The 16,339-nt window shown below is 42.1% G+C and overlaps 1 protein-coding gene across 3 annotated transcripts in view; it reads left to right on the top strand.

The window, feature by feature from the left end:
- Positions 1-13,925, top strand: part of XYLT2 (xylosyltransferase 2) — a 35,072-nt gene extending 21,147 nt beyond the window's left edge. Inside the window, exons 4-11 of one of the 3 annotated variants that reach the window (XM_088133294.1) lie at positions 89-291; positions 1,485-1,565; positions 2,731-2,947; positions 4,603-4,779; positions 5,716-5,978; positions 7,002-7,197; positions 8,196-8,529; positions 13,015-13,925. In XM_088133294.1, coding sequence (XP_087989420.1) covers positions 89-291; positions 1,485-1,565; positions 2,731-2,947; positions 4,603-4,779; positions 5,716-5,978; positions 7,002-7,197; positions 8,196-8,529; positions 13,015-13,037 — 1,494 coding nt within the window. In that variant the 3' untranslated portion in view covers positions 13,038-13,925. Of the gene's footprint in view, positions 1-88; positions 292-1,484; positions 1,566-2,730; positions 2,948-4,602; positions 4,780-5,715; positions 5,979-7,001; positions 7,198-8,195; positions 8,530-9,799; positions 10,075-11,290 lie in introns of those variants that run through there. The other 2 variants (XM_007434196.3, XM_088133292.1) reach the window with 2 other exon arrangements.
- Positions 13,926-16,339: the final 2,414 nt, after the last annotated feature.

The raw sequence follows: 16,339 nt of genomic DNA, 5'->3' as shown, positions 1-16,339 counted from the left end.
GAAGAGGCCAAACGGAGCCGTGGTGGTCTTCGTGACATCCTAAGACCTGGGATTCAATTTCCTCTCTGTGTTCCCATCTCCCTTGCAGCGTTCTGCGTACCTGCACCGTGAAGTGGTAGAGCTGGCCCAGCATTATCCTAACATCCAGGTCACCCCCTGGCGCATGGTCACAATCTGGGGTGGGGCCAGCTTGCTGAAGATGTACCTGCGCAGCATGAAGGACCTGCTGGAGGTGACAGACTGGGCCTGGGACTATTTCATCAATTTGAGTGCCACAGACTACCCCACCAGGTCAGTCTTTAGGAAAGGGAAAGGCCCAGCAGGCAGCAGAGGGTTCTGCTGCTGACCTATGAACATTGAGGTCATGTGAGACAAGCCTGGGATGACTTGAATGGAAGGGATCGGGGCTCCTCCTTCTCCCCCCCCCCCAATCTACTGGAGAAATGCAGGTAGGAAAATAAGATGGAGCTTAAGAGCACACAAGAGGCCACAACCTATCAGAAGTTTTGGTGCTGAGTGGCTTGATTTTGCCGGTTTTTGCCAAAAAACAGTCCACAGCCTTCTGTAAAGCCACTCAATAATTAAATAGCCCCTGTTGTTTTAAGATACAGGACACAAGGAAAATGACAAGGAAAAGGAGGGGTGGGGAAACATATTGGATGTAGTTAATTGGGGACCTAAATAGATGGGAATATATTAATTCTGCTCTGTTTGCATCTCTTCTCTGCCTGAGCTGGCCTCTTCCTGTTTTCTTTCTTCTCTTCTCCCATCCCTCTTTTCCTTTTGCTTTCTTGTCCCTGAGCTCAACCTTAATCTGCTTCCTCTCCCACCCTCTTAGAATAGGACAGTCCCGCAGAAACCCTTTTGGAGACAACTGGGGATAGAGGCACTGCCATTGTACTGGGGAGGGTTCACACATCTGGAGAATACCCAAGTTGGGAAGATGGCCTTAAGGTTTAGGCTTGTTTACTATGCATTTGATGTGTGCAAATTCTACTTTTCCAAAGAAGGTTCTATGAGCTCTAAAAAATTTCCTCTTTAAATAGATTTGTTGCAGTATTTGTTCATCCAGAAGCCAATTCATGTCCCTGATAAGTGTTTGGTGCTGCATTTCCTCTTTTGTTGTTTAAAAGATTAGTAATCATTTCCTTAAGGTCTTATTTGTGTACAAGTGTATAAACAAGGTTCTTTGTGTGATGGGAATCCTGACAAAATAGAATTTCCACTAATGTGGCCATAGCCCTATATCTGGTCTGTCCTCAGTGAATGTGCATAGATTGGAACTCCACTCTCCCTCTCTTCTGATCATGACTAAAAAAGGTGTGTTGGACCAACTTTCATTTGTCCCAGCCAGCATAGGCACTGGCAAAGGACTGTGGGTTTTGTAATCCAAAACATCTGGAGGTACATCAAGTTGCCTAACTTGTTTCCTGTCAGTGTTCTGCTTTTTCTAATTCTTCCTTTTGATTTGCTGCCCCCTGCAGGACCAATGAGGAACTAGTGACATTCCTGTCAAAATATCGGGACAAGAATTTTTTGAAGTCTCACGGACGAGATAATGCTAGGTAATTCAGAGATGCTTGGCGTTGGGGAATAGATTAAAAATGCCCCCCCAAAAAAGAGCACAGAATCCCAGATAAATTGTTGTTAGAAAGAGAGCATTCATGTCCCAATTTAAATACCCTCCTTAGATCATGTGGCACTTGCTTGTTTTATCTTTTCAGACCCAGATAAAGACTTTCTAATATTAATTATACTATCTTCTAGTGGTCTATAATTCTTTGAATATTTATGGACTTTTAAAATGCATAGAAGCCTTTTTCGCCACTGTTAACCTTGTTTTCATTTTATACTCTGCAGCTGTTTTTATTTTGTACTTAGATTATATGGCTTTATACTTTTTAAATAAGTTTTTCTTTTTAACATTTGTTGTTTGCCAGCTAGAGAATTGTTGCTATTAGGTATTATATATAAAAAGAGAGAGGGAAAGGAGTGTATAAACCAATGCATGGTTAAAAAGACACCATTAGGTGCTGTTCTATTGCATTGCTGTGGCCCTTGAATAGATACTGTCGCTTTATTCATCTGAAGCTAAATATAATTGAACTCTATATCTGAATTCCCATTACAAATAATGGTGTTTCTCTTTGTTGGTTTTTGTGGAATCGGGTCTTCAAAAAAGAGCTCCAAACTTCATAATTTAAAAAAGAAAAGCATTTAAAAGATGTGGAAAGCTTTGGAGCTATTTTTGATTAAAGGCTCTGGTTTAAAGGAGCCTATTGTTGTTGGGTCAAAAACTGTATCTTCATTGTGCAGTTTCCACTCCCTGTTGCTCTCTCTGCTACTATCCTAATTCCAGTAATTACCAAAAAATTATCTTTCAATATCGCCCCCCCACACACACACACTACTGGTTTCATTTGCTCCTTCTTAAATATTGTCAAAAGAGGCTCTTGTAACTTGTAGTGTTAGCAGAGTCATGGCAACTTTGGAAGCCTCCAAAGGTTAATCAGACCAAGCTAAAATCTTGCAAGCAACCCAGTTTCCAAAATTTAAGCTGAAAGATCTAGTGGCTGTGAATCGATATAATTGTGCCGATTGTCTGGAACACTCAGACTACAGAATCTAGAGTTTAGAGAGTGTAGTGTTCTAGAACGCTCCTTGTTTGAAACTTAATCCCTGAACTCCACGTTGCTTCCGAGTGAATCTGAGGCATTCATCCCTGCACAGGTTCATCAAGAAGCAGGGCCTAGACAGACTTTTCCATGAATGTGACTCACATATGTGGCGACTGGGTGAACGGCAGATCCCGGAAGGTATTGTGGTGGATGGTGGTTCAGACTGGTTTGCTCTAACTCGCAGTTTTGTGGAATATGTGGTGTACACCAGCGATCAATTGGTCTCCCAGCTGCAGCAGTTCTACACGTACACCCTTCTCCCAGCAGAGGTAGGTTAATCAGTTGTAGAGGCTTTAGGGTGGCTGTGGTGTATGGGTAGAATTTTGGTGTGGGATGGAAGTTTTGTCCCTAATACAGCCAATAACTGGCTGATTACTTACCTGCCCTGTAAGTGTTGTTATCCCAACTTATGTAAGTAAGGGAATAAATCAGGCTTCTAATAGCATTCCTTCCCAGCTTCTCCAGTCTCCATTTCCTACATCTTACTATGCTTAACTGAGATAAATGCATATTCTTCTGCTGCCTCCATCTGCTCTCCTAGTGATTCTTTATCGTACCTCTCTTTGGGCGAGAGATCTAGCCTCTCATATTTTGCAAACCCTGATGCTACTTAAGTAATAATCCTCTCTAAGAAAGCATTTATTGCTTAACTAGGAGAAAGGGAACAGCCTGGCATGGAAAGCAGAACCAAACATTGCACACTCCAAGTAATTTTATGCTCTAGTAGATGTAATTTGGCATTGATGAAGGATTAAATAGACCCACTTTTTATCCAGATGTATTAAGATACAATAAATACTGCCAAATGAGGATCTTTTTAAGTAGTTTGATATTGCTTTGCACCTGCTTTGTGCAGGTGCTAGTACTGAATGCTGTGGGGGGAAAAGATGTCCATGTTGTAATTGCTGCCATATCAGTACCCCAATGGAGTTAATAGTGGGAAATTCCTAAGGGGTGTTTGGAGGACAGAAAGCAGATTTTTTTTTTTAAGAAGTTGGCTTTCGTACATGCCATTGAGAAAAGAAATTGGGTTTTTATATGCTCACATATTCTCATTCTGCTTCTCCCTTATTTTTTCTAATGAGTAAAGAAATTATCCATAGTGCAGTTGACATTGTTCCTCTGGTTTTCTTTGTGTGTGTGTGTGTGTGTGTGTTTAAGAGGATATTCTACAATGCATAGAAGGATGTAAGTGCATAGAGCGAATATTATTCCCAGTGATTTAGAAGAGGCTGGTTTTAGAGAGGATGGCTTTCCCAAGAACATCAGTATCAGGCTCATATGTGAACCTTTCTCTCAATTCATTGCCAACCCAGATGCTTGGGACGCTTGAAAAAAGAGCATGTTTGCAGATCTAGGGATATTAAGAACTATCCTCTCTCCATCTCAAATATCTGATAAATTCTGCAAACACAAATGTATGATATGCCAGTTGTGGACTGTTCCCATCTTCAAAGGATTCCTACATAGTCCTGACTTTATAATTGCAGAATGTGAGGCATGAGACCCGGGTAGATCCTCCCCTGCAGAAACTGTTGCTAATGCCATCGTCCTGTTATTTTGACCACTCTCTGACTGCTTTCAAACCCTTGCAAAGTGAATCCAGTAAAAAGTCAAGGCAAAAATCTGCTAACTGACTGAGAGATCTGTAAAGAAATTGGCTGGCTAGGTGGGGGCAGCTGGCTGGCTGGTTGGTTTGTTGCAACAAAAAAATAATCTGATCACCTACATTGGAGGTTCCTTCTGCAGAGTGTGGCTCTTCTTTCAGAATGAGAAAGTGTTTTGCAGAATGCAAGGTCCTCTTGGACCTGCCCTTTAAATAAAGTTCTAAGTTAGAATGAGTGTCCTGCGGGCAAGTGGGCCATGGTGATTTATGCCTGGGTAGAGCCATATTTCTCACGATGCTTCTCCTCCTCTCTTACAGTCCTTTTTCCACACTGTCTTGGAGAACAGCCATGCCTGTGAGACCCTGGTAGACAACAACCTCCGGGTGACAAACTGGAACCGCAAGCTGGGTTGCAAGTGCCAATATAAGCACATAGTTGATTGGTGTGGATGTTCCCCAAATGACTTCAAACCACAGGACTTCTTGCGATTGCAGGTGCCCCAGACATTTCCTTTTTGTTATAATGTAGCTTTATTCCTGCTCTCCAGAAGTTATTCATAGTTCTTTGTTTCATTTGCACAAATCATAGTAGCTCAGGGCAGGCAAAATAGCATAACAACAACATGCCCTTGAGTCAAACTCAACTCCTGTAGATTTTATAAATTCATCCACACAGTTTTCATGGCAGCAGTACGGAAGTAGTTTGCCATTGCCTTCCTTCAGGAAGTGTTTTCAGACTTCCCAGTCTAGCTTACAGCCCTGGAATACCCTGATAGTCTCCCAACAAAGTACCAGCCAGCTTCAACTCTACTTAGCTGCCACTCACCTCTTCTTTGCTGAACAGCTGTAGCTCCTGAGGCCCCCAACTATAACATGGACCAGGTCACTGCTTTTATCTTTTGCTTTCGTTTTTACAAGACCCGTGTTCAACACTGAACTCTTTTGTATTGGGATGAAATCGAGAGATGGTTTTAATTCCTTAAGTCCTCTGCTCTCCTCCCCCCTTAAAAACAAATAGAATACAATAAGTAAAGACTAAAAAACAAAGGCCAAAATAATAATCATAACTATAACATAGGTTCCAGCCTTATGTACTTTTTCCTATCCCAAAGTTTTATATTCCAATAGTTTATAAATAATAACCATGTTTATTATTATCCAAGGTCTGTTGACCTCTGCAAAAATAGGTTAATTTTAAAAGCAGCACTAGGTCTTTTTCCTGTACCAGTCCATAGGTTCAGGTGCTTCTATTAGTTTCCAGGATTTTGCAAGACATATTTTAGAACAATTATTATGTTGGGAAGTTTTAGATTCCAAGTGCACACTGCTTTCTGGTAAGTTTCTGTTTTTAATGCTGCAGATTTAGCATTCAATCATGTTGTGAAACTTCTCTCTCTCTCTCCCATTTTCCAAATGTCTGTTTCTTTTCAGCAACTCTCCAGACCTACATTCTTCGCCAGGAAGTTTGAGTCAACCATCAATCAGGAGGTGCTGGAAATCTTGGACACTCATCTCTATGGTAACTACCCACCTAACACGCCAGCCCTCAAGGCCTATTGGGAGAGTGTCTATGACCGTGTGGATGGGCTGAGTGGGTTCACCGACGTCACCCTGACTGTGTACACATCCTTCTCCAGGCTGGGGCTACAAAAAATGATCTCTGCGCAGACCCAGAAAAAAGACAGGCCATGCAGGTAGCGCAAGGGTTTGACAGATCCTGGGGTTGTTTAGAGGTTGGGAGAGCTTGATCTGGAGTTCTGGGCCATCGGTCATTTGGCCTGAGGGAAAGGGCACTCTCTATTCTGCTTGAAGGTTCACTCTCTGACCCTTGGGACCTCCTTTTTGCCAGAAGGATAGGGAGCTTTACTCTTGGAGAAAGATCAAGACCCATCATTCATGGGATGCAGGTTTTACAAACTGGCAATCCAAGTTCTGCTCCTAATATCTGCATGTAAAACATCCTTCACTATTCTATCTAGAGATTGCTCTCATTTGGAATATCTAAGATGGGATGGTGGACTTATTGGCATAAAATAAGTTCACTTTTTTCAGTGGCATTGGATTCAATTTTGAACTAGGATCAGGACAACTCAGGTTCAAATCTACCTTTAGCTGTGGAAGCTCACTGAGTGACTTTGGGTGAGTCACTGTGCATCTTACTTAGGAGGTGAATTGTTGTGGGGATAACTTTGGAAGAGGAACCATGATGGATACCATCTTCAGCTCATGGAAGAAAGACAGGATCAGATTAACAAAATAATATTATTCTGAGAGGTCTCCTTGATCTTAAAATAGTTAAGGTCCCATAGATATAGAAGAGTCTGTGAACGCGTCTTTGATGTTAAAAACTATCATGTCAGTTTTGAATGCTGATGTTTTAGAGTGGCTAAAAGACTGAGACTTCAGTGGAGATTAAACCTGTTGGACTTGTTGGGACTCAGAACATATAAGATTCTGTTGTGAGTTTCAAATCTGGAAGTTGGCAGGTTGGATCTCACCTCTACCGTTTAGGTAGGCCAAAGTAAGCAGTCTTTCTGCCTGCCTCAGCCTTCCCATCTGCAATATGAAGGATAATAATAATAATGAACTTTTCAGAGCTGTTCCTAATTATGCATATGAAATGTTCTGACCATTTGGAAGTGCTACTCAGGGTTGTTATTACTATTGTTATTACTACTATTATTATTAACATTATTGTAATTGTTATATTTCTCTAGGTTTGAGCCACAGGGTTTTCCATCCAGTGTGCACTTGTATTTTTATGATGACCATTTCCAGGGCTACTTGGTGACTCAGGAAGTTCAGAACTCTGCAACTCAGCAGGTGGAGTCTGTAGAAATATGGATGATGCCCCGTGGGACTCTCAAATTAGCAGCTAGTGGCAAATCAACCAACCGTTTGCAGAATCTTGAGGTAGGATTCCTGTTTAGCCATTCTGTTGTTCTTTCCTGGCTCTAATTGGTCAAAATTTTCTCTCTCTACTTGGATCAACATATCCTCCTTTCTCCCCGCCCACATTCTATCAATATGCAGCCAGCATCCAGAAGATGCAATAATTAACTTAGTTTCTTGTAGGAAATCATGATACACGTGTAGATGGACTTGATATTGCTGAGCAAACACTAGAATGCACCATTGTCTCAATGATATATAACAATTTCACTTGATCTCTATTTTCTTTCCATTTGAGAAGTCCTTTCTTCAATATTTTGCAGCTTCCTCCAACAATTCTGTTTCTTCCTGACTATGACATTGAGTAGAGCAGCAGGTGGAGACAGTGATTTAGTCTCTACTTCCTGAGCTGTATTATTATTAAAAGTATTGGGCAAAGAAAAAATGACCTCCTCCATTCAATATAAGATCATTCAAGAATACTTGGGCAACACAAGAATTCTGTTGTTGAGAGTGTGGTCTGTGAAGCAAAACCCAAAAGCAAGAATATAGGAATAGGAATTGAATATGATTTCACATTTTTCTTGATTCTGTCCTATGTGGCTGTGGGTGTGGGACATATAATTAACAGGCTGCTATGATGTGTAAATCTTTCCTACCCAGACAATCTTCTAGAAGAGGATGGTGTCAACCCAGATTGAGCTTTCTGATTAGTTCTGCCCATGTGGGATAGGACCAGAGAGACGTGAGCCTTCTTATGGGTCACTGAAGGCAGATTCTAAATCTTCTCCTGTGGGGATATGCTGGCAGAATAAAGGAATTTTTCTAAGAGCATTTGGAATAGAAATGCATACAGCAATGTATTCTATCTTTGTATAGAAATATTTTTTCCAAGTGCTTACTCAGTGAAATGTTCTAAATATTCTAAATGTTTCCTGCCTGTTGAAGAACATGTTTCCCATGCTGTGGGTGTGTGTTCTTCCCCATTATGAATGCCTCTTTTCTGTCCTCTCCTACAGGTAGGTACTGAGTGGGACCCCAAAGAGAGGATCTTCCGCAATTTTGGTGGCCTGATTGGGCCTTTCGACGAACCAGTGGCCATGCAGAAATGGGCACGGGGGCCCAACCTCACAGCCACTATAGTTTGGATTGATCCCACCTATGTCATTGCCACGTCCTATGATATCACAGTAGATGCAGACGCAGAGTACACACAATACAAACCACCTCTCAATCGGCCCCTCCGCCCAGGTGTCTGGACTATCCGCCTTCTCCATTTCTGGGAGCCCTTGGGAGAGAGCCAGTTTCTAGTGGTCCCCCAGACCTTCAATCACAAGCAGCCTCTCCGGAAAGGTAGGTAGCCTAAACTGGGAGTGGTACTACTGTGTAGTAATTGCCTGGCAACAAATAAAGGAGTGTGAACTCAAGAGAAAGCTTCAGCTAACAAAGGGGCTCTCTCCTCTGTGTGTGTGTGTGTGTGTGTCTGTCTGTGTATGTATTAGAGAGAAATCCCATCTTTCTTGTGCATATGGCTCACTCAGGACACCTAGCAACAATTAAGGCATATGCATAATTAAATGCGTTGAAAAGAAAAACCAAAGGAAGGCAAAAAGCCGTTACAAAAAAGAAGGCAGATACAACAGTTAAATGTATCAGGGAATACGTTACTGTGCCTGAGGAACAAACATCTTCCAAAACAGGAAGGCCTTGATCAGACAATGACCAAAGAAGTTACCAATTCCCTGACTCACAGTTCCATAGTCAATGTGCTGCCAGTGAAAAGACCCTTCTTCTTCTCTCACTAATCATACTTCCACTATAGTTGAGACATAGAGAAGGGTGTCTCCATCAGAGGAACTGTCATGGGAGAAGGCAGTTCTAAAGGTATTCTGGTTCTAGGCCTGCAGAACTCTCAAAAGGCCATCACCAACACTTCGATCTGTATTAGAATTGTCCACCAGTGATCAGTTCAAGACCAGTGTAATATGCGAGTACCGTCCAGTGTTCTGGCTGCTGGATTCTGGAGTAACTGCAGTTCCCAAAGCTTCTTTAGAAGGAAACCCAAAGTAGAAGGTGTTGCAATACTCTAGTCTGGATATAATTAAGATATGTATCACCATGGCTAGATCTGACCTCATTAGAAGTGAGCACAGATAGCACCCAAGTTGAGCAGGAGCACCACTGGCTGCAGCTGTCTTCTGAACTTCTACATATAAAGTTGAATCCAAAAGAACTTCTGATTCTTCAACATCCAAGATAGGCTGAAATCAGTTTCCTGAGTCCATCTGCTTCCTGACGAAGAGCACTTGTCTCCCTCTGGAATAATGTAGGGTTTATTAGCCCATATCCAATATCCATTATTGCTACCAGATACCAATTCAGTACATCAGCAGTTTATTGGTAGTAAATGAAAAAGAGGTATAGAGCGCTCTCTCTCTCTGTGCATACACACACACACTTATGCATGCCTCTATTTTAAGGGCCTCTATTGCATTCACATATTGTATTTATGACCTTAGGCTTTTGTGATGCTTTGGAGTGTATCTGTGATTTCCATCACTCTATTGTCTGCAAATGTTGTCCTGTGGTGTTCTCAGAGGTTTGCATTAAATTCCTCTTGCAGGAGGAAGAGGATATTATGCAAATACGACTCTGGTCAAAACAGCAACAGTACAGTACAGTCCTAAGAATGGATATTTGGAACTCTTACCATGTACAGCAACCTTAGAAATGTAATGGCACACACACTATTCCCCAGAAATTGCTGTTGAGCCACAGCAGCCAATGATATCTCCTCTTCCCAAGTTAGGTTGTACATCATAACTTTGAATACGTACAAATCTTGATCTTGAATCCATGTGGGCACATGTGGGAGGAAGGCTTAGGGTCCTGCCCCTGCATCAGACAAACTCCTTCAGAGTGGCCCCCAGGATTTGGACACCCTGCTTCTGCAGCTGCACTTTGTACCCTCCCTACTAATATTTCTGAGGCAGTGAAAACTGCATGATTTAGTCAGGTGTTCGATAGATGACTTTTATGGTTTTTCTTCACTCTACGGATGAGATGCCAGGTTCTTTTCATTTATATTTATTGCCAAGTTTTTCATTGAAGTGGTTTATTTTTGTATTTTAAACCTTACTATTGTAAACTGCCTGGAGTTATATGCAGTATGTGAATAAATACCTCTGGAAACTGTTACAAAACACTTGGTAATGACAACGTGGAGGGAGAAGGAATCTCAGTTCACTGATCCATTTACATTAGTATGATGCTATTTCACATTCCTACTTTCCTAACGTAGGTGTCCTGCCCCTTGCAGAGATTGAATATCTTGTCCGTGATGGGGGGAGATACCCAGAGCCTTAAAAAATGGTGCAAGTTTAGGTTTTGAACGATGGATGAAGTGGATATGGGTAGAAAGTAAAGAAGGCGACTTTGAGAGAGATAGGCTAGATCCATTCTCAAAGCAACAAGGGGGGAAACATGGTTTACGTCCAAAGCAAGAAGAAGGAATGTGCAAGTGACTCAGGCAGACATGTCCCTCATTCACATGAATATAAGGTGGGGGTTGGGGAAGTAAAGCACAGTCAGACTTGCAAGATTCTGTTACTGTGGCCAACGTTAATAAAAGTGGTTTTAGCCTTCTTGTGGAGTTGATTTCTTGTTTGGTCTACATGGTGGGAATGATGGCATGCCTCCTGTTCCCCACTCATTGTGATGAAATAAAGTGGGGAGGGAAGGAAGGCGTGTTCCCCTCCCCCTTCAGTTTCATACTCTGGCAGCCAGTTGTTTTGCCCAAAGGCCACCAGGGCTAAGGAACAGGAGGGATGTGAGACTAATGACCATCTGTTGAGTTGATTCTAGTAGACTTGGACAGAGTGTTCCATCATGGAATCTTCTTTATTGTTCTGAGTTTGGACCACTTCCAGAACAGTCAGAACTTAACCCAGGTTGTTAGCTTGCTTCTAGCCTACTATATGATTATTGCACACTATTTGGGGATATTATATAAATAAATATATATGTAAACACACACATGCATACATAAAATGTAGGCAGATTTATAAGAGCCCTTTGTCTTGCTAATCTCTTCTCCTTCTATGTTCTGACTCAGATGATGGCAAGTGGCTGCATGCTGGCCCTCCCCGGAATGAGTACATGGAGCAGAATTTCCAGGGCCTGGCTGGGATCTTGAGCCTTCCCCATTTGGATGAAATGGGACGAGCTTCCCACCAGCACGCACAGCTCTTTGGCCACGCTCTGGAGAACTGGACAGATAATAGCATCAGCAGTTTCTGGTTGGTAGCTGGTATCTGCATGGTAAGCCCTTCCAGCTGCTCCCCCTTGGAGCTTTGCAATAAAACCTCCTGGAGTTCACTGTCCCCAGACCCAAAATCAGAACTGGGGGCCATCAAGCCTGATGGACGACTGAGGTAGCAGGGGCAGCCGGCAGCACATTCTTGGGATCAAGGACGCATCCCCCATGGAGGGCATGGGGTGAGGTGGGGATATGTGTCCCTCCTCTCTGCAGGGAGAACTCTTTATGGCTTTAGCCTGTGGAAATGCACCATTGTCATGTGGGACAAACACGAGGACAAAAACTTTTTATCGTGGCAGGAAATGGGCTTAGTGGTGCAAGATGTTGCAGAGCAGAATTCCCTCTCACCATTCTCAGGATTTGCTGGAAAGAAGTGAAGACAAGGAGGAGGAGCAACATATTTATAAATCAGATCAATGGAAATGTTCTTGGCTGACAGGTTCAACTGATAGCTTCCTGGATCCAGTGCGCATAGGCCAGCATGACCTCCTCAATCACGGAGTATGCTCTGCAAGAGCAGGACACTTTGTTCCCAAATGGTTGCTGGCAAAGGATTCTGGGAAATGGCAGGATGGAGCTGAGGAATACCGGAAGCCAGGCTGCTTGACAGACCTGTTTTCCACCTTTTTCTTCCTCCATCCTTTTGGTACTTTTTTTTTTCCTTTTCTTTCTTTCTTTTTTCTTTTTTTATAAAAGTGCATGTGTATATATAAGACAAAAGTGCAATATAGACCACAGTCATCTTGCCTCCTTCTCCTCTGTGTCAGTGTTTCCATTCTCTTCTCCAACTTGTCTTGATGTTTTATAGCGGTAACAAAATTGAGTGCCCTCCTAGGCATGCTGGGTGCTTGGATCTTGCTGCTAAGATTTGAAAGACAGTTTCTTCCTCTCGGGGGGCAACACCGAGATGAGCTCTCCTTCCTGGCCTTACAAGCAAAACAGGAGCTGGGCCTCTCTGGCTGATGTGCCAAGCTCCCCTTTTAATGGAACTGCCAGTTGTGCCAAGCCCAGTGTACCCACTAATACCTGTTGTAAAGTATCTCCACTCTTACTGTCTCATCTGTCCTTCTTCCTCTTCCAGTGTGAATTCTAGCTATAGTTACATATTGGTGGAGCTAGGCTAATGGCCCTAACTATCCTTTCCTAAAGGGTCTCAAGCCATCTGAAGCAAAGCATTATATACCCTCCCATTTGCCTCTTTTCATTGGATTGCTGGACATCTGCTGTCTTCTTCTATCTCCCTCGGATTCTCCTAACCTGTTTCCTCTCATCCCTTAGATGGTTTCTTCTAAGTTGTTTCATGTTTCCTTAATTTTTCATTAATCCTTAAGCTTGTCAAGTTCAAACAACATTGTGTCCTGTCTACATGTGCTCACACAGTCCTGCTGGAGAAGCTGTCCCTCCAAAGCTGTAGCTCCTCCAGCCAACAACAGATTTCCCATCCTCAGAGAGTGATACTGTTCTGTACTGAATGTGGTCCAATGTCTAAACATATTTCTTATTCTGATCTGCTGTTTCAGATTCATCCCAGAAAGCTGAGTGAACCACCCCCAGTTGAACTGGGGCCAGCAGTGTCTGAGCTTGTTGTCTTTTCCTAATGGTTATTGGAGGGGGGAAGTATTAAGAAAAGAAGCATCTTCTTTGGAATATTTTTAAATGTGTGCTGTATCAGAGAACATACTGATCATACTGATCCGTCGTGGGCAGCTGATGCCTTCCAGTATAGTTGGGTTCCAGCTTTCATAAGACACTACTAGCATGGCCAGGGGTTAAGAATGATGGAAGTTGTAGTTTGACATTGGGAGGGCAATGTGGGGGACCCGTGACTTAGATGAGTTCATGTAGAGAGGAGTTGTTGCTGCCTGTGAAAAGGGATTATAGAATGTGGCTATACCCCACCTCCATCTCCAGCTGAATTTCTGAAGCAGCTTCAGAAAGATTTTAAAAGGACTCTGACTTCAGGATTTGGCCCAAGCTTTTCAACACCTGCTGGTGGATCAAAAGCATAGAAGACCAAAGTTGTCTGGGTTTAAAAATTCCTTTTTAAGACCTGCGCTGGTGTAAAAAGAAATGAAGCAAATGGAAATGTTCATTGATGAGGTCTGGCAGACTCACAGCACAAATGGTTAGGATCAGTTCCACCACTCGTAGCATAGACCCTGGGGCTGGAGGGAGAGTAGCCCCTAAACCGGGAAAAGGGACTCATGAAGCCTGTTCCATAGACTAAGCTAAGGGGAATAACTAGGCAGAGCATCAGCTGAAACTCTTTCCAAAGAACAAGTGCTGAAAGATGTGGTGTCAGAGCATTATGTAAAGTTGTCTTATATATGCAACACAAATATATCTATATCTCTACAGTGTGAAGAGTGTGAATTCTTGCAGTTGATTTCCTTGACTCACTCAAGAAATACCACATTGTGTTTTGCGGGGGGTGGGGGGTGGGAATCAGTAGCAAAACAACCTGGTGTCATGAGGCTATTAGAAGGCAAACACTGGAAGAAGGGGAATGTATTCCAGTGGCCAAAACTGGCTTCCCAGAAATTCTACCACCTTTGCCAGAAGGAAGAATTAACTGAAATCTAGCCTCCATTGGCTATTACCAGCTTAAACTCTTTGAACACCAGACAAACTGTGCTTCCAGAATGAGCACTGAATGTGTCCCTATTTCCTCCTCTTTCTCTGAGTAATCTTAACCGCAATTCTTTACGGATAGCCTTTATTTAATTAGGGTCCCCAAATCCAGGATATATAAAAAAAACTGGATAATCACTGAATGGCACCCAGAGCACTACAATTTTCTGAATCTATGCTGCCAACAAATGGTTGTCCAGATTTTTGTAGCTCAGATCCGGTAGTCCTAATTTAATCAGCTTCAATCAAGTAATTGCATCCTCTGCAATTTGGTTAACTCCAGATAAGTGGGCTTCAAGTCTCTGGATTTTGAGGAATAACTAAGGTAGCTGTGAACTCTGGGAAGTAATGCCCACCTATCTGAAGGGTTAGGCTGGGAAAGATTGAAGTAATTAACTTAAATTATGCAAATTAAGCAATTCACTGTCAAGTTGCATTTTATGTTCTGCATTTGTGCATACAGAAATCTGGATTACTTTGTAAAATTTGGAATAAGCCCTAAATAGAAGTCTTATGAAGCTCACTAGGCTAGATCAGATGTTTTAAAATTATAAAATTCTTCCACATTATTTGTTCATCTTATACTCCTATCCAAAAATTAATTTTGTCCAAAGCAAGATTCTGGGGTTCTGTATGCACATAAGACATACTACATGGCATGGAACCATTTGACACAGAATCTGATTTCAGAAAGATTCTGTGCTTTCACTTTTTAAAGTTTCTAGTTCTCATGGATGTAGACATGATGATTTCATCAGCAATGGGGTAAAATTTGAGCAAGGTTTTTAGTAGTCAGATTGGATGGATCGTAGTCTCTTTTTAATTTTGTACATGTCTTCAGCTGTTGTAAGTAAGCAGACTTGGGATCTACTCAGGATAATTAAAGAAGTACATGTATATATTGGGTGCAAAATAAAATCAGAGCTAGTAAGCAAGTGGAGAGCAATGCAGAAAACAAAGTATTTGTAGAATCTGCTGATAACATATCAATAATTTGAAGAGATCTTTGTGGGACTGCAAAGTTACCGTGTTTGCAGACCCTAAATGCATTCATTATCCTTCCACTGCAAAGGAGATGAATGAACTTATCATTTCAGAGTGCTTAAAGGCCACTTGTATAAAACCTGGTATAGAGCTGTCAGGTGTGATTAAGCTTGCCATCTCCCCTTTTACTACCATGCACTCCAGCGACGCTTCCTACCTTCTGATACTATCATGTTCTTTTAATGAACCTAATGAGAGCTGATTTAATAAATATGGCATTGTTCCAAACCATTCAGCAAGTAGACTTTGAAACACCACCAGGGAGATTTATTTTCATTGGCTGGTCAGTTGTATGGAAAGGGAGATGGGGTGGAATGTTAAAATCAATGTTGGGTTTGTAGCCTTATATTTAATTATATGGTCAAGCTCTGAAATGTGGGACTAGTCTGTTTAGTAAGTGTTGCAATAGTTCTGGCTGTTATCTCAATGGTTTTGTTCCATAGGGTGGATATAGCAACAGTATTCTCAGATCCAGGATGGTTAGCGTGGGCATTTTTGAGGACCCAGTGCTTGAAGGTGACCACAGCGTGACTCTGTACTGAATCCTTCATACTGCAAGGGATGCACAAGGAAAGGCAGCACTTCCCCTTCCATTGGTTCAGTGCCTGCAAACTCCTACTAGAAGTATTTGCAGATACTGGAGTCTTAGCATGCAGTTACTGTAGCTTCATGGATGGAATGTTGGGGTGGGGGGTGGAGAGGAACATGGATTCCAAGCATAACCCTCAGCTTGGGACTCTCCCACCTTTTCCTGCCCTCCTGTTTCTGACATTTTATCTCCATTAAAAAAGAAAAAAACTAAGAACAAATCTATTGCGGGAAAAGATGGAATAGTTGCATGAAGATCTTTGAAATAGTTGGACTAAAAGAATCTTCCTTTTGGAAACAAAGATGCAAAAGAATAGTTAGGTTTCCACAGCCATTTTATTTATTTATTCAGTCAGTCAGTCAATTTATATAGTTGCCTATCTCAACAATGACTTTGTTTAGGTTGGGCTTAGTGTGTTAAGCAAACCCAGTTGTTGTAGTTTGGAAACCAGAATTTAGGGCAGAGCAAACGGTGGAACCCAGCAATACAGAGTCACGCTGTGGTCACATTCAAGCACTGTGATTTAATAGCTGATTGTGACTGACCTTGAAACCTAGCTAGGATCATTTGTTAGGATCTCA

The sequence above is a fragment of the Python bivittatus genome, unplaced genomic scaffold, assembly GCF_059951505.1.
Source record: "Python bivittatus isolate LINGU-HERP-01145 unplaced genomic scaffold, Pbiv_v1 ctg000080_np1212, whole genome shotgun sequence".
Taxonomy (NCBI): domain Eukaryota; kingdom Metazoa; phylum Chordata; class Lepidosauria; order Squamata; family Pythonidae; genus Python; species Python bivittatus.
This window is presented reverse-complemented; position numbering and strand designations above follow the sequence as displayed.